The 23,664-nt window shown below is 45.4% G+C and overlaps 1 protein-coding gene across 1 annotated transcript in view; it reads left to right on the forward strand.

The window, feature by feature from the left end:
• The first annotated feature begins 8,739 nt into the window (after positions 1-8,739).
• Positions 8,740-23,664, forward strand: part of Usp22 (ubiquitin specific peptidase 22) — a 35,639-nt gene continuing 20,714 nt past the window's right edge. The window contains exons 1-3 of the mRNA XM_042672555.1: positions 8,740-9,145; positions 17,684-17,816; positions 21,349-21,462. Coding sequence (XP_042528489.1) covers positions 8,975-9,145; positions 17,684-17,816; positions 21,349-21,462 — 418 coding nt within the window. The 5' untranslated portion in view covers positions 8,740-8,974. The remainder of the gene's footprint in view (positions 9,146-17,683; positions 17,817-21,348; positions 21,463-23,664) is intronic.

Below are 23,664 nucleotides of genomic sequence, written 5' to 3' on the forward strand. Positions count from 1 at the left end.
TTGTTCTGTTTAGATCAGATGTTCCTGTTCTCTGGCACACATCTATGATTGGCACAGCATTCCCATGTTGCTAGGGATGACAGGCATGTACTACTGTGCCCAGCTATATAGCAGGCTTTAAGCCTGCTAGGCAAGTGTTCTACCTCTGAGCTTACATTCCTAGCCTAATTATCATGGTTGAAACAATCTTCTATATTCACAAAACATTTGCAAGGGAAGATTTATTTTGATCACCGTGGGTGGTTCTAAATGCCCACATCACTCTCCATTGTGTGCAGAATGGGATTTTTGTGACTACTCTCAAAATACTACTATTCACTCTGCTTGCTCTGAAAATCAGATGTACAGCCCACAGGATCTTTAAAGCATTGCTGTCTCAGCCCCTGACTTTGCCTTCCTTCTCACTTATTTGTTAAACAAATTGAATCATTTAGTCCTGGAAAGGTGCCCCATTGTGATGTTGCAGTCCTATGTTGTCATTATACACACACACACACACACACACACACACACACACACACACACACAAAATTTTATTTTTTATTTTTTGGTGCAAGTCCAAAAAGTCCCAAGTTTAAACTCAGGGTCTAGATGCTATGAATTTTTTGCTTTTCTTTTTTTTTTTTTGTGCTGATTCTGGAGCTTGAATTCAGGGACTGCATGTTATTCCTAAGCAATTTTACTCAAGGTCAGCCCTCTACCACTTGAGCCACAGCTCCACTTCTGGCTTTTTGTGGTTAATTGGAGATAAGAGCCTTTCAGACCTTTGCTGCCCTGGCTGTCTTCAAACCATGATCTACAATCTCACCCTTGTGAATAGCGAGGATTATAGGTGTAACCCAATGTGCCTAGCTGTCTATGAGCTTTTGTGATCAAGTTTACCACTCCACCACTTGAGCCACAATTCATTCCACTTCTGGCTTTTTGGTGGGTAATTGGAGATAAACAGTCTCATATAGATTTTTCTCCTTATATCTCAGCCTCCTAAATATCTAGAATTACAGGCATAAACCACCAGCATCTGGCTTGTTTTTTTATTTTTAAATTTTTATTATTTATTTTTTTGTCGATGTTGGGGCTTGAATTCTGGGCCTGGGCACTGTCCCTGTGCTCTTCAGCTCAAGACTAGCTCTCTACCACTTGAGCCACAGTGCCACTTCCAGTTTTCTGGCGGTTTATTGGAGATAAGAATCTCCTAGACTTGGGGCTGGGAAGGTGGCTCAGTGGTAGAGCACTTGCATTGCATGCATGAGGCCCTAGGCTCAATTCCTCAGCACCACATAAGCAGGAAAAAAAAAAGCCGGAAGTTGCGCTGTGGCTCAAGTGGTAGAGGGCTAGCCTTGAGCTGAAGAGCTGAGGGACAGCGCCCAGGCCCAGAGTTCAGGCCCCACAACCGGACCCAAAAAAAAAAAAAAAAGAATCTCCTAGACTTTCCTACCTTGGCTGGCTTTGAACTTTGAACCTTGATCCTCAGATCTCAGCCTCCTGAGTAGCTAGGATTATAGGTGGGAGCCTCTGGTGCCCAGCTTATTTTTATTATTTTATTTTAGTTTTTTGCCAGTCCTGGGGCTTGAACTCTGGGCTTGGGTGCTGTCCCTCAGCTCTTCAGCTCAAGGATAGGACTTTACCACTTGAGTCACAGTGCCACTTTGGCTTTTTCTGCTTATGTGGTGCTGAAGAATCGAACCCAAGGCCTCATACATGCAAGGCAAGCACTCTACCATTGAGCTGCCTTTGCAGCCCCTCTACTTCCTTTTTGAGTGGTTAATTGGAGATAGAAGTTTCAAGGAGACTTTTCTACCCATGTGGCTTTGAACCATGATCCTCAAATCTCAGCCTCTTGAGTGTTAGGATAATGGAGATCAGAAAAGCAATAGGCAGGACTCGGTCAACCGGCGAGGACTGTTTATTGAGGAACAGGGAGGGGCACAGACCTTCCCCCAGGTTTGGAGGTTGTGCCTGAGAGTTGGGACAGGAGCTAGGTTTTTATAGGAGGTCCAAGCAAGGAGGCAGAGGTTAATGAAAAAGCCACTAGGTCAAGGAAGGTGGGGGCCTTTCAGTTGGACCCACAATGGGATGTTTACAGCTGGGCTTAGGTGGATTGCCCTGCCTGCACTTCAAACGACAGACCTAGGATTTTGCCCGGAGTCTATATGGGCCTGGGACAATAGGGTGGGGGTCAATCCTTCATATTCCGTCTTTAGATACATAAAATAATAGGACCAAGAGGGGAGAAGCAAGTTCTTCATTGAGTAGCTAGGTTATAGGCGTGAGCCACCAGCACCCAGCCTAAGGCCTTGAACTCAAGGCCTGGGCACTGTCCCTGAGCTTCTTTTGCTCAAGGCTGGCATTCTACCACTTGAGCCAGCAAAACAAAACAAAAAAACAACCAAACAAGTCAAAAACAAGAAGGCAAGGGAAAGAGGCAGAGGTGTTAATTGTGGCCAGATCCACATTGTCTGTGACTTCAGAGTGTCATCACTGTACATTCCAGGAGATGACAGCCTCTATAGCTCTGCATCTGTGGTAGTCTTAAGTACCCTGAGGCTCAGTTTACTTGTGTTTAAAAAAAACAGGATTAAGTTGGGCTGGAGGCAAGGCTTCTGTAGGGCAGGGTACAAGTCCCTGATTTCTTTTTTCTTTCCTTCCTTCCTTCCTTCCTTTCTTGCTTTCTTTGAACTTTGGGCCTAGATGCTGTCCCTGAGCTCTTCAGCTCAAGGCTAGTGCTCTACCATTTGAGCAACAGTGCCATTTCTGGTTTTCTGGTGGTTTATTGAAGATAAGAGTCTCAGGGACTTTTTCTGCCCAGGCTGGCTTTGAACTACGATCTGATTCTCAGATCTCAGCCTCCTGAGTAGCTAGGATTATAGGTGTGAGCTATCAGCACCTAACAAGGTGCTGATTCCTGACCCCAGAGAAGAAAAACGAGGAGGAAGAGGAAAAGGAAGACAAAGGGGGAAAGAAAGGAAGAAAAGAAAGGAAGGAAGAAAGGAAAGAAGATGGAAAGAAGAAAAGAAAGAAAGTGGCTGGGAATGTGGCTTAGTAGTTGTGTGCTTGCCTTCCATGCATGAAGCCCTGGGTTTGATTCCTCAGTATCACATAAGGAGAAAAAAGCCAGAAGTGGCACTATGGCTCAAGTGGTAGAATGCTAGCCTTGAGTTGAAGAGGGACAGTGCCCAGGCCCAGAGTTCAGGCTCCATGACCCAAAAAAGAGAGAGAGAGAGAGAGAAGAAAAGAGAAAAAAAAGAAGGAAAGAAAGAAAAAAATTGTCTAGCGAAGTACCAGTGTCTCTTGCCTATAATATCAGCTGTTTGGGAGGCTGAGATCTAGATTATTGAAATTCAAGGCTAGCCCAGGCAGAAAAGTCTGTGAGACTCTATGTCCAAAATGATGACCAAAATGCAGAGTTGGTGATATGGCTCAAGTAGTAGAGCACAGCCCAGAAAGCCAAGCCAAATTCAAACCTCAATATCAGAAAAAAAAGAAATGCTTAAGGGAAAAAAAAGTATAGTTAAAGATTAATGAATTTGCTGGACATCAGTGGCTTATGCCTGTAAACCTAGCTTCTCAGGAGGCTGAGATCTGAGGATCCTAGTTCAAAGCCAGCCTTGGTAGGAAAGTCTGAGACAGCGTTCAGGCCCAGAGTTCAAGCCCCATGCCCGACAAAATAAAAAAGATTAATGAATTTCAAAAAACAATGAATATAGGTAAATGTCAGGAGCAACAGTCACAAACCATTAATGAATAAATGACATAAATGACTAATAAGGCACAATTGATTTCTTTTCCTTCCCTTTTTTTTTTGTTTGGTTGAGGGGCTTGATCTCTGAGCCTGGGCACTGTCCCTCAGTCTTTAGCTCAAGGCTAGAGCTCTACCACTTGAGCCACAGCGCCACTTCCAGCTTTTTCTGAATATTTGGTACTTGAGGAATAGAACCCAGAACTTCAGGCATGCTAGGCAAGCACTCTACCACTAAGCCATATTCCCACCCCCCTCCCTTTTCTTTCTTCTGGTAATTGGAACAAAGTTATCCCAGTATGGTTTTGAATTATGATCCTCAGATCTCAGCCTCCTGAGTAGCTAGAATTACAGTAATGAGGCAGTGACATCCAGCTACATGCTTGGTAATTTCTTTTTTTATCAGACATTAGACATTGAAAAGTTTACCATGTTTAGGGCTTTTCCTCTCCCCCAAACAACCATTTTATAAAGCAATTTCAAACACTTTAATCTTTCAGACATTTATGCTTTGTGAGGAGTGGTCAGAAAAGCCTCATTCTTGGGCTACTTTGCTCCTACTAACTAAGCCAATGCCCTTCTGAGTAGAGACTCATGTATGATAAGGTTTTTTCACCCTGGCTGTCCTCTCAAAAACGAGTCCTTTCTAGCTGAGTAGCTTGTGATACCTGAGCGTTAGGAGATGTTTGGCAATGTTTCCCTGATTTGCTCGGGTAGACTACTTGAATGCCTACACTGACCACTGAGCTGAGAAGCATGTTTTTGGAATGTTCTTCTGTGAAGCTCTCTTTTCTGGTCACCAGTCCTTTGACTTGTAGCCACTGTCACCTCCCTATATTTTCTTTTTTTCTTCTTTTGCCAGTCCTGGGGCTTGCTTGAACTCAGGGCCCGAGTACTGTCCCTGAGCTTCTTTTTGTTCAAGGCTAGTGTTCTACTACTTGAGCCACAGGGCCACTTGCAGCTTTTTCTGTGTATGTGGTACTGAGGAATCAAACCCAGGGCATCATGCATGCTAGGCAAGCACTCTACCACTAAGCCACATTCCCAGCCCTACCTCACTATATTTTCAATGCATGGAGAGTATGGGTCTCTAGTTGGAAGAGTGGGCAGGGCTTCCCTGTGTATTCAGGACTCATGGAGTCTTGGTGTTAGAAGTGTAAGTGCAAAGACTGGGAAGTCCCAGGTAGTTCCCTTTGGTTTCCTATCCCAGGTCTGGAGCCAGCAAGCTCATTCAAGGTAGTGAGTTATCAAGTCACTGACCTTGTCATCTCTGTTTCTTTTCTGTCAGGGATCAGTTTTCTACTTCCAGTTTTCCGATGTTTATATTTTGTCTATGGCAAGAGGAAATCTCCACCCTGATATTCTGTCATGACTGGAAGAGAGAGTCTTTCAGTCATTCAGAATGGACTTGTTGATGAATTAGGAGTCTGTGATGATGATGATGATTTTGCTAGTAATGGAGTTTGGACTTAAGGCCTTGCACTAGCTACTCAGACACTCTACCACTGAGCATCTGATGCTGTTTTGTGTGTGTGTGTGTGCACACGTGCGCAAGCGCACGTGCACGTGCCAGTACTGGGGCTTGAACTTGGGGTCTGGGTGCTTGTCCCTGAACTGCTTTTGCTCAAGGCTAGTTCTCTACCACTTGAGCCATTGCTCCACTTTTGGTTTTTTAGTGAGATAATCTCACAGTCTTTCCTGACCAGACTGGCTTAGTACTTTCTTAGTCCATTTTCTGTTGCTAATAATGGCATACCAAAGATTTGGTAATTTGTAAAGAGGTTTATTTTGGCACAGTGGTGGCACAAGGTCAAGAGCTCACATCTATCAGCTTTTCTGCAGGTAGAGTCTTTGCAAAACACTAGGTATCACATGGGGAGAGACAGGAAGAGCATGTGGGTGTTCTGGTTTCCACCTTCTTTTTTTTTTTTAGTCGGTCGTGGGGCTTGAACTCTGGGCCTGAGTGCTGTCCCTCAGCTCTTCAGCTCACGGCTAGCGCTCTACCACTTGAGCGCTCTACCACTTCCGATTTTCTGGTGGTTTACTGGAGATAAGACTTTCATGGACTTTCCTACCCGGGCTGGTTTTGAACCATGATCCTCAGATCTCAGTCTCTTGAGTAGCTAGGATTACAGGCATGAGCCACCAGTGCCCGGCTTGGTTTCTACCTTCTTATAAATCACCAGAGTTCAGTCCTAGGAGCACAATTCAAGTCCTTACCTAATCCAGATCATTTTTTAAAGGCCCCACTTCTAGACCTCACTTGAGTTTCCACTCCCTTAATACCTCCAAAAGGGGAATTAAACCTTAACAGGGGTTTTGGAAAGAATAAATCTTAGCAATACTTATAGATCTATTTGATTCTCTAATAGCTATAGATTTTTTTGGCTGTTCTGTTATTAATCGTCATTTCAGTTGGTTCCATTTCCTTCCCCATTGGAAAAAAAATGCTGCAGTAGATGGCACCATGCATATTTCTGTTGGTGTTTGCATCTCAAGGGTGTATTCTGCAGTTCTTCCTTTTGCGCATAATGCTGTTCTAATTACAGGGTATTTTAATAATTGTTAATTCAAATAGCATAGAAATTCTTCTGTGGGTAGATGACTTTTTTTTTTTTTAATGGGCTCTAGGTCTTGACCTCTGGGTCTGGGTGCTGTCCCTGAGCCTCTTTGTACTCAAGGCTAACACTCTACCATTTGAACCTCAGCCGCACTTGAGGCTTTTTTTTTTTTTTTTTTAGGGTTTTGTTTTTGTCGGTTGTGGGCCTGAACTCTGGGCCTGGGCACTGTCCCTCAGCTCTTCAGCTCAAGGTTAGCCCTCTACCACTTGAGCCACAGCACCACTTCCGGCTTTTTCTGCTTATGTGGTGCTGAAGAATCGAACCCAGGGCCTCATGCATGCAAGGCAAGCACTCTACCACTGAGCCACCTTCCCAGCCCTTGAGACTTTTTTCTGAATAGTTTCTTTTTTCTTTTTTTGTCAGTTGTGGGGCCTGAACTCTGGGCCTTGGCTCTGTTCCTCAGCAATTCAGCTCAAAGCTAGTACTCTACCACTTGAGCCACAGAGCCACTTCTGGCTTTTTCTGCTTATGTGGTGCTGAGGAATCGAACCCAGGGCCTCATGTATATGAGGTAAGCACTCTACCATTGAGATAACAGTCTCAAGGATTTTCCTGCTCAGACTGGCTTTGAACCATGATCCTCAGATCTGTCTCCTGGAGTAGTTAAGATTACAGGCGTGAGCCACTGGCACCAGCTTGACCTGCTGTTTAAAAAATTATATTTTAGGGGCTGGGAAGGTGGCTCAGTGGTAGAGCGCTTGCCTTGCAAGCCTGAGGCCCTGGGTTCGATTCCTCAGCACCATATAAGCAAAAAAGAAAAAAGCCGGAAGTGGCGCTGTGGCTCGAGTGGTAGAGCGCTAGCCTTGAGCTGAAGAGCTGAGGGACAGCGCCCAGGCCCAGAGTTCAGGCCCCACAACCGGACTAAAAAAAAAAAAAAAAAAAAAAAATATATATATATATATATATATATATTTTACAATTTTATGTTCTACATGCTAAGTGTACAGGCTTGAAACCCAGTTATATTGTTAACTCAGTATCAGACCACTCCTCACATACAAAATTTTTCCTTTTTATTTTGTATTTTGATAGTCTGGCTACATCCATGAATCTGGCTTCTAACTCTTGATTCTCCTGTTCCAGGAGATGAATCACTATTTGTGTGTGTGTGCGCGCGTGTGTGTGTGTGTGTGTGTGTGTGGTGCTGAGGATTATACCTAGGACCTCACACAGCTGCTAGGGGAATACTCTACTACAGAGCTACATCCCCCTCTTCCCCCTCCCCCAGCCCCACACATAACTTTACAATTCCTGATTTATCGGGTGTGATTTTACTTCCGGTTTTCTGGTGGTTAATTGTAGATAAAGAGTCTCACGGACTTTCCTGCTCGAGCTGGCTTTGAACGACGGTCCTCAGATCTCAGCCTCCTGAGTAGCTAGGATTACAAGTGTGAGCCACCGGCTCCCGTCTTGTGATTTTACTTTTCATTAAGCCTATATTCTTTTCTCAAACATACCTTTCCTTTAGGAATGGTCTTATCAGATGTTCCTATAAACATGTTTTCTGGAACTCAAGGTGATTGCAAACTGTGGAAAGAATGGCTTAGCAATAGACCAAAGCTAGATACAAAATGGAGGCAGAGATGCCAGGCGTTTCTCCTGCAGTTCACGTCAGCAAAACTAGCTTAAGTACCTGTTACAGACACATTGTCAATAGACCGAAAACGTGTAGTCTGTAGGGAGGGGGAGGGGGCTACGTATTTATTGGGATTGTCTGTGAGAAATAACCATCCTTAGGTCCAGCCTAAAGTTTAATTACAATATTTTCTCCCAGAGATCTAGTGATCGCACCTTCCATTTCAGTTCCCCATCGCTCACGGCTAATCTGTCACGGGTTACAAAGAAGGTAGAGCCCTGCTGAAAGGCCTAAAAAGACAAGAGCTGCTGTCATCATCAGGGTAAGACTCAACAGGCAAGCGCGGCCCGGGATGGGAAGGCGCAGAAGCAGGATCCCCGCCCCGCCTCCGCCCAGCGCTCCGCCTCTTTGCGGCAGAGCTCTAGCCGGTGCAAACCGGTTCAAGGCCCAGACCGACACCCAACTTTACCCAATCCTCACCACGTCCCCTCCCCCTAGCTCTGCGTGGGAGACTTGGGAGTTGTCAAGTTGCTAACGTTTCAGGAGGCGACTGGAAGTCAGACCGAATGAGCTATCAGCCTATGAAAACGGCCGGCGGTTCCTTGGGATGGCAAGCAACCAATAGCATAGGTGCAGGGGCGGGCTCTCACCGACACCAGAGGAGGAGGAAGGATGAGGGCGGGACCTGGCGCACTCCGAGTCTGCGCACTTGGGTGCTAGCTGCCCGTTCGGGGTGACGTAATCTCCGCCGGAGGCCGCGGCGCCCCGCCCCGCGCCGCCCTCCGCGAACCGAGAGAGCGCAGCTCGAACGGCCAGCCAGCGGCGGCTGCAAAGCTCGGGGGCGGCGCCTACTTCGCCGCCGCCTCTCTCTGCGTTGGTCGTGCTGTCTTTGTCCAACCGCGTCGCAACCGCTTGCGCTTTGTTCCCGGTGCCCGAGTCTGGGCCGACCGGGCGCGCCGCGGAGTAGCTGCCGCCGAGCTGGCGTCGTCGTCGCCCCCCTCGCCGCCGGCCCCCGCGCGCGGCCGGGCCTTGCCCCCCATGGTCTCCCGGCCTGAACCGGAGGGCGAGGCCATGGAGGCCGAGCTGGCGGTGGCACCGTCGGGCTGCTCGCACCTGGGCAGCTTCAAGGTGGACAACTGGAAGCAGAACCTGCGGGCCATCTACCAGTGCTTCGTGTGGAGCGGCACGGCCGAGGCCCGCAAGCGCAAGGTGCGGCCTGCATGCTTGGCGGCCCGGCTGGCCCGGGCCGGGGGGTGTCCTCCGGCGGGGCTGCGGGCTTGGGTGGGGGCGGGCAACGGTAACGGAAGGCGGCTGGGAGGGGGGGAAGGGGTTCTTCTCGCCCATCCTCCCTCCTTCTCCGCCCCCACCCCCCGGCTGTATGTGGGGGGGGCGACGCCGCGGTGGGGCGGGGCTTGGGAGACGAATGCAAATGGATGCGGGAGGAGGTTGGGAGCCTGGGACTCTAGGTGAGGGACTTCTCCAGCCTTCTAGCCTCAGGCTCCTGCCCGGGGGTGGGGGATGGGGTGGGGGCGGGGCGGCTGGAGGGGAGGATTTGGAGGAAAAAATATAAAAAGAGCCCAGCACTTTGACTGGTTGTAGATTTTCTGTCACCATCCGGAGCCCCCCCCCCTTACACTGGGGTGTCGATCCATGAAGGTCGGAGAGTCGGGCCTTTGGTCGTGGATTGGGGTTGTTGGCGTGCCCCCCCCCATTCCCCGGGTTGCCAGGATTGCCGGGTTGCCAGGACGCTGCAGGAGTGGATAGACGGAACTGAGCGGGACCTCACGCCCCTGTCACCTCCCTATATTTTCTTTTTCTTTTTTTTTTTCTTCTTTTGCCAGTCCCGGGGCTTGAACCCAGAGCCTGAGTACTGTCCCTGAGCTTCTTGTTTTGCTCAAGGCTAGTGCTCTACCATTTGAGCCACAGCGCCACTTCCGGCTTTTTCTATTTATGTGAGGAATCGAACCCAGGCCATCGTGCATGCTAAGCAAGCACCCTACCACGAAGCCACATTCCCAGCCCAGTTTGGTCTTTCTCCAGTGCCCCATTTCATGGTACTAGTTGATAGACCAATTATTCTGGGACCAAAAGGCACTGATTGAGGAGCCTTCCCTCACTTTCTGTAGTCTGATGTCCTTCCTCTGAGGTTTCCCCTTTCCTCTGGGCTATACTTTGAACCTGAGTCATGAAATTCTGTAGGATTCTGAGCATTCTTTTCCCATCCGGTCTGCATATGTATTTCCTTTACTGACTGGGTTGTTGCCCTTTTGATGTCCTCTGTAGTGTATTACTGCAGCCTATAATGGGGCCTCTACTGCCTTGAAAAGTCAGAGGATTTTTTTTTCCCTCTTGCTACAAGGAAGACCTTTATTTAGAGTCAGTGTAGATGTTAACTTGCCTGGTGGCAGCAAGTTCCAGAGCCCTAATCAGGGCCCAGAGTTCCACCTGTTGGGTCAGCCACCCCTGAGGAAGAGCCTTTGCCAACCTTCCCTGAAGTAACTACTCCCATGAGTGAAGAGTGTCAAGACTGTGAGGGCCTGGGGTTTTTTCCAAATGAGAAGAAGTATAATTTTTCCAGTTCAAGATGTCAGTGGTACTAAATAGGCCATCCTCTTGGACTATGCTGAGTTAATTTGCTGAGGGGCATTTGCAACATCTGAGCCTGAGCTGTCCAGCCTGAGGCGCCAGTTTACAGGTTTGGGGTCTAGCTCCACTGGTTGAGGTGAGACTAATGTGTCAGGCTTAATAGCTCAGGCGCCTTTACTGGCTTCTGAAGGGCAGTTGGGATGTACAGTGGAGGTACAGGTGTCCTTTCTGCACAGTCCCCTGATAAATGGGCTTTCTTTCTTTCTGAGGCTTAGATGATTTTGCTAAAACTCTACAGTGGCTGGCCCTGTGAATTTGCATGGAATCTCACCCATGATGTCAGTGTTGAGGCAATCTGTAACCAGCAGTCTTCATAGGAGAACTGAAGTTTGGACTGTCAGGAGATGGTAAACTTCACTAATAGTGAGGACATGGAGGGTACCTTCCAGGGGCCAGTCTACAACAAAAGATGACCATTTGACCAAAAGGCTAAAGACACCTGGGAGTCATCTTGATTCCATAATCCCTAAAATAGCCCTTTGAAAAAAAATTTTTTTTTTTTTTGGGTCGGTCTTGGGGCTTGAACTCTGGGCTTGGGCACTGTCCCTCAGCTCTTCAGCTCAAGGCCAGTGTTCTACCACTTGAGCCATAGCGCCACTTCTGGTTTTCTGGTAGTTAATTGGAGATAAGAATCTTATGGACTCTTCTGCCCGGACTGGCTTTTGAACCTCAGTCCTCAGATCTCAGCCTCCTGAATAGCTAGGATTATAGGCATGAGCCACCCACACCTGCTTGAAAAATTCTTAAGCATATAATGTATGACAGCTGGTTTAGAATGACTCCTACCCATGTTCCTCCGTGCTTTGGTATTGTGTGGACAAAGGTAGGTCACTTGCATCCCTCACAGGAGTTTAGGTGCTTCTTGGCTGAAGATGTGCTTGTATAAGCCCGGGCCTGGTCAGAGGTCCTATTACAGAATGTGAATCATTGTTAGGCCATGTAAAGTCATCATGGAACCACAGATTAGGACCCACTCGGACTCCAGCCGCCGTAGCTTTTGGCTGTGGAGCCACAAATAGTTTTACATTCACATTCATACAAGAAGTTACACATTCCCTCCTCCCTTTGGAAGTACCCTAAACTGGTAGCCCTCTGAAAGAGATGCCCTGAACTGGTGGCTCCCTCTGAAGTGGCCTGTTCTTTGTAAAGTGAAGCCCTGAAATGGTGACTACTAAAAGAACAGGCCTAAACTGGTGGCTGTCTTTAGAAAGGACTGCACACTGTGGCCAGAGGTGATCGGGCTCCCCTTCCATCCTACCAGACAGAACGAGAGATCCAGGCCCTGATTCAGAAGCAGGTGTTCATGGTTGTTTCATCTCTCCATTGAGCCCAGGAGACTGCCACTTTCTTGGTGACAGGACCCAGGAGAAGGAGCAGCCTCGTTCAAACATAGGAGTGCTGCCCACTCCAATGAGAGCAGAGGCCTGCATGGGTGGCTCAGAGGGCCAACATCGTAGTCAGGGAACCAACATGTGGAAAATACTCTGGGAAGAAGCAAGAGGCACTGGGAGAGTTGGAGAACTCAGTTACACCACTGAGCCCAGAGGATTCCTGCTCCAGGGTCTCATCCTCACCCAACAGGAGTACCATCCTTTTATAGAGCACAGGTACCCTAGAGGTTACATTCTCTTGAAAATTACTTGAAAGCTTTTCCTTACCAGGTTGAGCTAGTTCTCAAAATGGCAGGTTTCCTTTATCAGTTGGAAATAAGAATCTTATGGACTTCACTGCCTAGGCTGGCTTCAAACCCAAATTCCCATGTCAGCTGCCTGAGTAGCTAAGATTACAGGCGTGAGCCACAAGTGCCTGCCATCTGCTTGACTCTTAAGGGGAGACACTGGTTGATGGCATTTAGGGCTGGCTCAAGCAACCAAGTATCAATCTCACCTTAGTACATTTAATTTAACTTTTTCTAAAAACATTCTTTTTCTATGTTGCATTTTGTTTCCAACCTACAAAAGTTGTCCGAGATTGATTTGAGCTACTCTAGGCTTTTGTTGTTTTCAGTGTTGGGGATGGAATGCTATCACTAAGCTATACCCTCAACTCATTTTTAGTTTCTAGCTTCTGGAGCAAAGAAACTCTGGATACCTGTTTTGAAAAGGTTTTCTAATATAATAATGGTGGTTTTAAGTCTAGAATTGTGCTATACTACTGTACAGTGGTCACTAGCCACATGTTCTATTTACATAAATTAAGATGTGATACAATGTAAATTTTAATTTCTTATTTGCACTAGCCATACTTCAAGAGCTTGGTAATCTTGTGTAGCTGGTGGCTTTCATAAGTTGGGACAGTACAGACACAGAACATTACAGCATAATAGAGCGTTCTGTTGGACAGTAGAGAAACTTCAAAAAATGTGAAAATTTTATTAATATATCAGACAGCTTTCTGTTTCTGTATTTAGTGTAAGTTGCCTTGTTGGTTAGCTGCTTAGTGTTAGAACAGCTCTTTTGGTTATGTTGAATCCATTAGCCTGGCAAAATAGGTCTTTAGTGGTGAGTGGCAAGTCACCTGCAGCTGCACATCCTGCCCTTGTCCAAATCTGTCCTTACAAACAGTCAATGTGGGAGGTGGGAGAGGGATCGAGAGGGATCCCAGTGCCTAAAGACCTCCCATTAGATCCCAAGCACTTGTCCAAATAATACCATTTATAACTTTGAAATAATTGGGTATGGACACTAGGGTGGTGTCTGTGCAGGTACATGCACACTGCTACTCATCCAAGTCATCATGAATAGCTCCCCCAAGGAGTCTAGCACCAATCAGGAGGTGCTGGCCCTGACAGCCAAGGCCTCTCAGACCTCCAGCACATTGGATTTCCTGCTAAGATGGCATCTCCTGTGCCTATACCACAGAACCAAAGGGCTGATAGCAGCCTCTGGGCCACCCATCTATACGGGTCTTTCAGGAGGCTTCCTGGTGAGGCACCACACAGCTGACATTCAATCCACTGAGCCTTGCTTTGAACTTGCAGACAGTCCTGATGTACATTATGTTCACTGATATTACAAATTTAGGGACAACTAGAAACAGTTTTTGCTAAGTATGTAGTTTGTACATAAAATGTTACTTTTGCCGGATGCTGGTGGCTCATGCTGTACATAAAATGTTACCTTTTCTGGATATTGGTGGCTCACACCTGTAATCCTAGCTACTCAGGAGGCTGAAATCTGAGGATAGCAGTTCAAAGCCAGCCCAGGGGAGGAAAGTGGAGTGAGACACTTATCTCCAATTAACCTCCAGAATACCTAAAGTGGCACTGTGGCTCAAGTGGTAGAGCACTAGCCTTGAGCTGAAGAGCTAAAGGACAGCGCCCAGGCCAAGAGTTCAGGCCCACAACCCACCAAAAAAAAATAAATTAAAAAATAAAATAAAATAAAAATATATCCTTTCCTATTAAGCTTTTTTAAGGTATTGTTATTTATTTATAATAAGTTTTTTATTGTAAAAATACTGTACAGAGTGGTTACAGTTACATGAGCAAGGTATTAAAGATCTTTATAATATTGATAGTAAAATGCTTTGTGAAGTAATTCTAGGCTCTTGTTCTAATGCCTGATCAGAAATCAGTATTTCTGGCTGGAGATGTAGCTCAGTGGTAGAGTGTTTAGCAGGCTGAAAGTCCTAGGATGGTCCCTGCCTGCTTTTGTTCCTGGAAAAAAAAAAATTAAATCAAATTATCAAGTGAAATAGAAGAAGAAATATTTTCTCCACATATGGAAATTGTTCTTTATTTATTTTTTTGGGTCCGGTCATGGGGCCTGAACTCTGGGCCTGGGCGCTGTCCCTCAGCTCTTCAGCTCAAGGCTAGTGCTCTACCACTTGAGCCACAGCGCCACTTCCAGCTTTTTTCTTTTTGCTTATGTGGTGCTGAGGAATTGAACCCAGGGCCTCATGCATGCAAGGCAAGCACTCTACCACTGAGCCACCTTCCCAGCCCCTGGAAATTGTTCTTTAATAAAATATTTTGTAACTAGAAAAATAATCGGTATGACTTAACTGAGGATCATGCAGTACGTTTTTTTCAGTCTCTAGAGTCTGTTCATGTAGAATAGGCCAGGTTATTTTTGTCTTTATTACATTGGCATTTTTGAAGAGCACAGGACAGTTGTTTTGTAGAAAATTCCTTATTTTGGACTTGTCTGCTTTCTTCATGAGCAGAGTTAAGTAAACCTTGTTGGGTGAGTACTCTGTGTGGTGAAATGGGTTGTTTGATTTGAGGTGGTAAGATTATTTAACATGGTGTTGGCCAGAGTTCTCTGTCCTAAAAGGGAAATTTTCACCTAGGGAAAAGTTTGAGTCTCTGGGTAAAACTATATCCAATGCCCTAATAAACCTACACACAAATATACAATGTATAGTTTAATGTGTCTCTTGTTAGATTTCTGATACTGTGACAAAATACATAGAGGTAAACAAAAAGAGGAAATGTTACTTTGGCTCCTGGGTGCAGAGACTTCAGTGATGGAGTTGCTGAGGTTGGTGGTTCCTTGTCCCTGTGGTGAGACAGTCTGTCATTGTGAGAGGTGCATGGGAGAGGAAACTGCTCACATCACAGTGGCCAGGAAGCAAAGCAAGAGGAAGAGACCAGGGTACCAGTATGTTCTTCAAGAACCCCTGATTACCTAACTTCTTCCCAATAGCCCTCACTGCCTAAAAGTCCCACTACCCTGTACCAGCACCTTTTGCTGGAGACAAAGCCTTCAACACATTTATCTTTTGGGGGGGGCTATGACTAACCAATCCACAGCAATATTTTTTTAGTGAGGTGAAATCACATTTAACCCAAGCAGCATTAGTGTGTTCATAATGCTGTGTGGCCACGGTGCAGCTCTGTCAAGTTTCAGCACATTCTCATTTGTGCCCTGTCCTCTCTGACTCTAGGACTTATCTAGTCTGAATATTTCACATAAATGGAACCATATAATTATGTGACCTTTTGTATCTGACTTCTTTTTCCTGCGATTATGTTCTCATAGTTCTTGTTATAGTTTCTTTCCTTTTCATGGAGAATAACGTGTTATTCTATTACACAGTTTATACTGTTCATAAATTGATAGAATTTAGTCTGTCCAGTTATAGTTACTTTGTAATACCAGCATATTTTTTACTCAGTGGTTCTAGTGTATATTCTTACTTGAATCAGTTACTATGATGATGATTATAAAATGAATATAAAATGAAGAGTCTAGTATTTTTTGTTTTTCTTACAACAGTTACTATATGGAATTCTATGAAGACTTTTAAGAGAAGATTGAGGTTAATTACAGTATGCATTTGGGATTGCTTTTGTTTTGGTTTGGGCTTTGATTTTGTGCTGGTACTGGAGCTTGAATTCAGGGCCTTGAGCTCCCACTTGGCTTTTCCATCAAAGGCTCATGCTCTACCACTTGAGCCACACCTGTCCATCTGGCTGTTTTCTGGTTAATTGGAGAGTCTAATGGACTTTTCTGCCTGGGCTGACTTCAAACCTCAATCCTCATTATCTCAGCCTCCTGAGTAGCTAAAATTACAGGTGTAAGTCATTAGCGTATAGCAGGTTTTGGTTTCTTTCTTTTTTTCTTTTTTTATTGGGTCCAGTCATGGGGCCTGAACTCTGGGCCTGGGCGCTGTCCCTCAGCTCTTCAGCTCAAGGCTAGCGCTCTACCACTTGAGCCACAGCGCCACTTCTGGCTTTTTTCTTTTTGCTTATGTAGTGCTGCGGAATCGAATCCAGGGCCTCATGCATGCAAGGCAAGCGCTCTACCACTGAGCCACCTTCCCAGCCCCTGGTTTCTTTCTTTCTTTTTTTTTTTTTTTGGTCAGCTGTGGGACCTGAACTCTGGGTTTGGGCACTGCCCCTCAGCTCTTCAGCTCAAGGCTAGCATTCTACCACTTGAGCCACAACACCACTTCTAGCCTTTCCTGCTTATGTGGTGTTGAGGAATCAAACGCAGAGCCTTATGCATGCAAGCAAGCACTCTACCACTGAGCCACCTTCCTAGTGCAGGTTTTGGTTTCTTTTTTTTTTTTTTTGGGGGGGGGGGTCCAGTCGTGGGGCCTGAACTCTGGGCCTGGGTGCTGTCCCTCAGCTCTTCAGCTCAAGGCTAGCACTCTACCACTTGAGCCACTTACGGCTTTTTTCTTTTTGCTTATGTGGTGCTGAGGAATCGAGCCCAGGGCCTCAGGCATGCAAGGCAAGCACTCTACCACTGAGCCACCTTCCCAGCCCTAGGTTTTGGTTTCTTGAGCAGCGTTTTTACTCTGTAGTCCTGCTGGCTATGTATCCCAGGCTGGCCTTGATCTCAGTCCTTCTACCTCAGCCTCCCAAATGCTGGGGTTACAGGTATGCATACACACATACCTCCTGGGAGTCTTTTGTTGTTGTTGTTGGTTGTAGAGCTTGAACCGGGCACTGTCCCTGAGCTCTTTTGCTCAAGGCTAGTGCTCTACCACTTTGAGCCACAATGTCACTTCTGGTTTTTGAGTGGTCAGTTGGAGATAAAGTCTCATAGGGATTTTTTTGCCCCCCCCCCAACTTTAAACCATGATCCTCAGATCTAAGCCTCCTGAGTAGCTAGTATTAGAGGTGTGAGCCACAGCACCCAGCTATAACTTATGTTTGTATTCAAACAATGCCAGACATGCCCAGTGGGATATCCTTTGCATACATCCCCTCCTGTGCTGTCAGTCTATATGGTGTGAATGTATGGAGTTGCTTACCACTGCACTTACATTTGGTGTGGTTTAGTTACTAGTTTTCCAGTGTCTCTCTTTCTTGTTAATGAACTGTTCCTTTTTTTTTGTTTGTTTGTTTCATTTTGTTCTTATCTGTATTGCTTTATTACAAATGTGAGTGGCACTGTCTTGGGGCACCAGTCAGGACCAGGAAGGAGAGAATACAGTAAATGTCCTGGTAGCTTAATGGCTTCTGGCAAGCTAGTTTGAGTTAAATGAAGTAAGTTACTTTTGGAAAGAATTAAATAATAAATGGGTACTGTTTTTTAGTAGTAAGACTCGGAGAAGAAATTTCCTGTGCTTTTTGCCATCATTGCCCATTTCTCTTTGAGAACTGTTGCAGCATACTCTTATTATTAATTCTCTCTCTAATTTCAGGCAAAGTCCTGCGTCTGCCATGTCTGTGGTGTCCATCTGAGCCGGCTTCACTCTTGCCTGTACTGCGTCTTCTTTGGCTGTTTCACAAAGAAACACATCCACGAACATGCAAAATCCAAGCGGCACAACCTGGGTAAGACATCACCCGGAGGCAGGAACAGCTTTATTTCCTCTTGAAAGTCTACTTGTTTTTCTGAAATGGCTCATGCCCTTCTTATGAAGGTTTATGGGAAAATAAAAGAGATACAATGAATTCAAGTGGGTTTTCCTTAAATTTTTTTTAATGTTGATATGAACAACATGGAGGGCCTGAACTCTGGGCCTGGGCGCTGTCCCTCAGCTCTTCAGCTCAAGGCTAGCGCTCTACCACTTGAGCTACAGCGCCACTTACGGTTTTTTTCTTTTTGCTTATGTGGTGCTGAGGAATCGAACCCAGGACCTCAGGCATGCAAGGCAAGTGCTCTACCAATGAGCCACCTTCCCAGCCCCCATTTTATATAATCTTAAAAGATTAGTGCTCCATTAACTTGTTTTGAAGTATTGCTATGAACTCCTTGGTGCTTCCTTTGGTAATGGATATCAGATCCTTATCTTCCCCTTTTGAGATAGTGAAGAATTTGTTCCATCAAAATAAATTTGCCTTTTATGTACTTAAAAATTCATATTCATCTTTCATTCTGGCAATCACATAAAACTCAGCTTTACTCCTTTTCTTTTTTTTGGGGGGTGGGGGGTCCGGTCGTGGGTCCTGAACTCTGGGCCTGGGTGCTGTCCCTCAGCTCTTCAGCTCAAGGCTAGCGCTCTACCACTTGAGCCACAGCGCCACTAATGGCTTTTTTTTCTTTTTGCTTATGTGGTGCTGGGGAATCGAACCCAGGACCTCATGCATGCAAGGCAAGTGCTCTACCACTGAGCCACCTTCCCAGCCCTACTCATTTTATTTTCTAACAGTTGTCATTAGGTATTTCTGTCCTGCAAAATATTGCTTTAGGTTAAATACTGTGAGGTCTTTGGGATATATTTGTATGTATGTGGTAGTACTGGGTTTGAACTCAGGACCTTGCACTGCCTCTTAGCTGTGTGTGTTTTTTTTTTGTTGTTGTTGTTTAAGGCTGGCAGTCTATCACTTAAGCCACAGCTTCACTTCCAGCTTTTTTTTCCCCCTGGGCCACAAAAAAAAAAAAGTTAAGGTTGTCAGAGTAGAAACTTGTTCTACCTCATTTTCTTTTCCTTTTGCCAGTCCTGGGGCTTGAACTCAGGACCTGCATTGTCCCTGAGCTTTTTTTTTTTTCCCATTTACATGTTTTATTTGGAAATGTTTATACCAGAACAATGAAATTAAACTTTAGAGACAGTGGATATCATCAGCTCATTATAAAAGGGAGATATGGAAATTATTTACATGATGAAAGATCTCAGAACTTCCATGGAACGGACAGCTTCATATGATACCATTTTAGTGATGTATTCATGCTACATACTGCCCAAGAATGTTACCATCCCTAAATAAGAAATAATGCTTGGGGGCAGGGAAGGTGGCTCAGCAGTAGAGCACTTGGCTTGCATGCATGAGGCCCTGGGTTCAACTCCTCAGCACCACATAAGCAAAAAGAAAAAATCCGGAAGTGGCACTGTGGCTCAAGTGGTAGAGCGCTAGCCTTGAGCTGAAGAGCTGAGGGACAGTGCCCAGGCCCAGAGTTCAGGCCCCACGATCGGACCCCCCTCCCCTCCCAAAAAAAATAATGCTTGTCATCTAGAACTACTTTGGTGCATCCATATTCTGGGAAAATAACTTTATCACCCACTTTCACACTAACTGGCTGAATCTCTCCACCCTTTTCTTTAGAGCCCAATCCCACGGCCACTGCTATGGCTTGCAATACTTTTCCTTGAGACTTTTCTGGAAGCATAATGCCTCCTTTGGTAACAATTTCAGCTGCATTCCTTTCGACCAACACTCAGTCAAACAGAGGAAGAAACTTCCTAAATGCTTGTCCAGCCATGACTCTTTGCGGTTGCTACTCAGACTCTGCTCTCACACCAATGCTGTAAGGAGAGACCCGCAGTCAGGCTAGAGGATGCGTGAAAAACCGCCCACCACGCAGGCGTGCTTGCAGCAGTCTTCTTGAGCTGCTTTTGCTCAAGGCTAGCACACTACCACTTGAGCAATAACACCACTTCTGGCTTTTTCTGTTTATGTGGTACTAAGGAATCAAACCCAGGGCTTCATGTATGCTAACTAAGCAAGCACTCTACCACTAAGCTGTATTCCTAGCCTCTCCTCCTCATTTTCATTAGCATCAATTTAGTTGTACAAGTGTGTTTTGTTTTGATATGTTCAAATATACATAGATTATCATCTGTCACTCTCCCTTCTCCTCTCTCCCTCTCTTTCCATATCAGTTTCACAAGCTCAAAGCAAGCACTCTACTACTTGAGCCATTGCTCCACTTCCAGCTTTCTGGTGGTTTATTGGAGATAAGAGTCCCATGGACTTTCCTTGCCTGGGCTGGTTTTGAATCTTGATCCTCAGATCTCAGCCTCCTGAGTAGCTGGTGGTGTAAGCCACCAGTGCCTGGCAGTTTCACAAGCTTTATTGTCCCATTTTCACATATACACATAAGTATTTTTATTCATCTTCCTCAGTCTCTGCTCTGTTTGATCTCACACACTGATGCCCACTCCACAGGACGTGTTATATGTTCTGTGTGTGAGTGTGTGTGAGTGTGTCGGTCATGGGGCCTGAACTCTGGGCCTGGGCACTGACCCTCAGCACTTCAGCTCAGCTACCACTTGAGCCATAGCATCACTTCCAGCTTTTTCTGCTTATGTGGTACTGAGGAATCGAACCTAGGGCCTCATGCATGCAAGGCAAGCACTCTACCAGTGAGCCACCATCCCAGCCCCATGTTCTACATTCTCGACAAACTTTTTTTTTAGTGTGTAATAATTACTGAAAGGCATTTTACTTTTGTTATTTGACACATACTCATTTGACACATACACATATTTTAGTCAGACTGACCCCTGGATTTCACCTTTGTCCTTAGAGTAAGAAGGTACCAAATAGAAGGAACAACAAATAGCTGCTGTGTTCCCTCTGTGGTCTTGTCATGAATTGTAGGTATAGCAAAACATTGTTATTCTGCCAAATGGCCTAGAACCTTTCTAAATATTCAGTGAGATTTTATTGTTGTTTTTCACTCCTTCTTGTACTGGGGATTAAACTAAGGGCCTTGTACATGCTAGGCAAAGACTCTACCACTTCAGCCATACACTACGACTTTTGATCTCTGAGGCAGGGTTTACCTTTGCCCTGGATGGCCTCATACTCAGGTTTCCCTTGCTTCCATCCCCTGAAAAGCCATGATTACAAGACTACATTAGAAATTTTATTCTTTTTTTAGACAGAGTCCTGACATTTGAATATTGGGTCCTTTGTAAAGCATGGACATCTTGATTCCCCATTCTTTTCCTTCAGTTGTAGAAGCTTCTAGAGCTAGCACATGACCTCTTCCAGCCTAGATTGGAATATCTGAGAAATTCAAGTGCTGTGATGAGAGAGAAGGGAGATGCTACAGTGTGTGCAGAACACTCGACTTCCATGATCAACTTTGTTATAAGCATTGCCTTTCTGTGCTAAGTTGTGTGTTTCCTCCCTACAGCCATCGATCTGACATATGGAGGTATATACTGCTTCTTGTGTCAGGACTACATCTATGACAAAGACATGGAAATAATTGCCAAAGAGGAACAGCGGAAGGCTTGGAAGATGCAAGGTTGTATTCTGCTGAAATTTACCTATCTGCTTTGTCCCTTAACCCTCAGGTTCCTTCAGGTCTGTTGAGAACAAAACTCAGTAAGAGACAGAGAAATACTAGGACATGAGTGGGAGTCAGAGGTAGTACCTGTTTGTCTTTGCTGACAGAATCAGTTTGATGAAAGAGAGCTTCCAGTGGCTCATTACTTCCCCAAGCCCTGAATAGGAAGGCAGGTAGGGTGAAAGCTACACAGGCACTCATAGCACTGCTTTCTAGAGTGTTCCTCTTGTCCAAGTCCTCTAGAAGCTATGGCTGCTGTGCATGCCAGCAATGACATTCTTCCACTTGAAAGCATTTCTGCATACTTGGAGCTTAGTTCCTTCCAGTACCAGCAGAGTCGTGTCCTGTCTCATCTAAAGGACAGATGAAATCCAGACAGATAGTTCACTCTTGGCATTGTGGTACTCCAGAAAGCTTTTTCTCTCCTTCCAGGAGAGTAAACCATGTTCCTGACTAAATTGATGTAAAGTCTCTGAACTACTAGGTGATATGACGTCTGTGTCAGCAGAGTGACATTGCCAGGTGGAAAGCAGAACAGCCCACCATAGAGCCTTCCTAGGTGGGTCAGACCCCTGTTCTCCTGGTTGGTGTTTTGTGGCTCTGCTGCCACTGTGGTCTCCTTGTTCCCTTCCCTGTCCTCATGGCTCTGTAGCCAGAGGTTCAACAGCATTGTATAGCACAGTTCTTCATTGTTTCTTGGTTTCCATGATTAAAAAAAAAAATTAGTTTTTAGTTCCCACAGAAGTTCACAGAGGTCTGCAGTAACTGATGGATCAGTACCTATGCTTTCAAGTAGGAGAATAACCATTGTGCAAGGAAAGCATGGAAATCTGGCCTGTTTTATTCATGCTTGCCTTGACTGTTCTGTAGTGAAAACACCCCACTTAAAAAAAAAAAAATCAGCCGGGCGCTGGTGGCTCACGCCTGTAATCCTACCTACTCAGGAGGCTGAGATCTGAGGATCGCGGTTCAAAGCCAGCCCGGGCAGGAGAGACCGTGAGACTCCTATCTCCAATAAACCACCAGAAAACCGGAAGTGGCACTGTAGCTCAAGTGGTAGAGCGCTCGCCTTGAGCTGAAGGAGCTGAGGGACAGCGCCCAGGCCCAGAGTTCAAGCCCCACGACCGACAAAAAAAAAAAAATCAGCCAGGCTTCAGTGGCTCACACCTGTAATCCCAGCTGAGATCTGAGGATCAAGGTTCAAAGCCAGCCCAGGCAGGAAAGTTCATGAGACTCTTATCTCTAATAAACCACCAGAAAACTGGAAGTGGTGCTGTGGCTCAAGTGGTAGAGCACTGGCCTTGAGCTGAAGAGCTGATGGATAGTGCCCAGGCCCAGAGTTCAAGACCCACTACCAACAAAAAAAAAAAAAGAAAAAAATATTTTTGTTATCTATAAGTAGTTGTACAAAGGAATTGCCATTCGCCAAAACAGTTTACACATACAGTGTATCTTGACCATTTTTTTGAGAGCAGAATTATTTGCTGATCAGAATTATATTCATGTTTAATAGGTCATTTCTGGAAAATAATTTCTGACTCATATTTTCAATTTTTGTCTCCCTCAAAACTTAATACCATCCCTACTACATGTAAGGATATTATTTTTTGTGCAGAACAGTTAAACCATAGAGCTGAGAATTCCATATTAAAATAGAATTCTTCCAAAGTCATTCTGCAATCTCATCTGCTTGATACTTACTCCTTAAAGTTTATTGACTTACGCAGAAATCTTAGGCAATGTGAAACAAATACCTCCAAGTGAAGAGCGTATGATTAGGGTGAAGGATGATGCTTATTAGCATTTGCACCAGCACTTATTGGGTATTAGTCTCCTATGGTATAAAAGCTCTTCAGTAGTTAGATTGCTGGGGACAGAACTCAAGATAGGCAAGTACTTTCTTACTGAGCTATGCCTCAAAAATGCATTTTCTTTGTCAGTCTCATTTACAGGCAGGAAAATCTTTCATCTTGTTGCCAATTAGTTCCCATTGGAACTGAAGCTCCAGTCTTTATACCCAGGGATTAGAGGCATGTGAAAAGACAGCCATTTTGCATTAGTGTTGAGATGGCATTGATGAGTGGTATTGTGTTCTTTTTTTCAGGAAGTGTGTCTTGTTCCTGTCTCAGTATAGGAGGGTGTTAGAAAGCCCTAACATTA

Source organism: Dipodomys spectabilis, unplaced genomic scaffold, assembly GCF_019054845.1.
Source record: "Dipodomys spectabilis isolate Male_0828 unplaced genomic scaffold, ASM1905484v1 ptg000018l, whole genome shotgun sequence".
NCBI classification, from domain to species: domain Eukaryota; kingdom Metazoa; phylum Chordata; class Mammalia; order Rodentia; family Heteromyidae; genus Dipodomys; species Dipodomys spectabilis.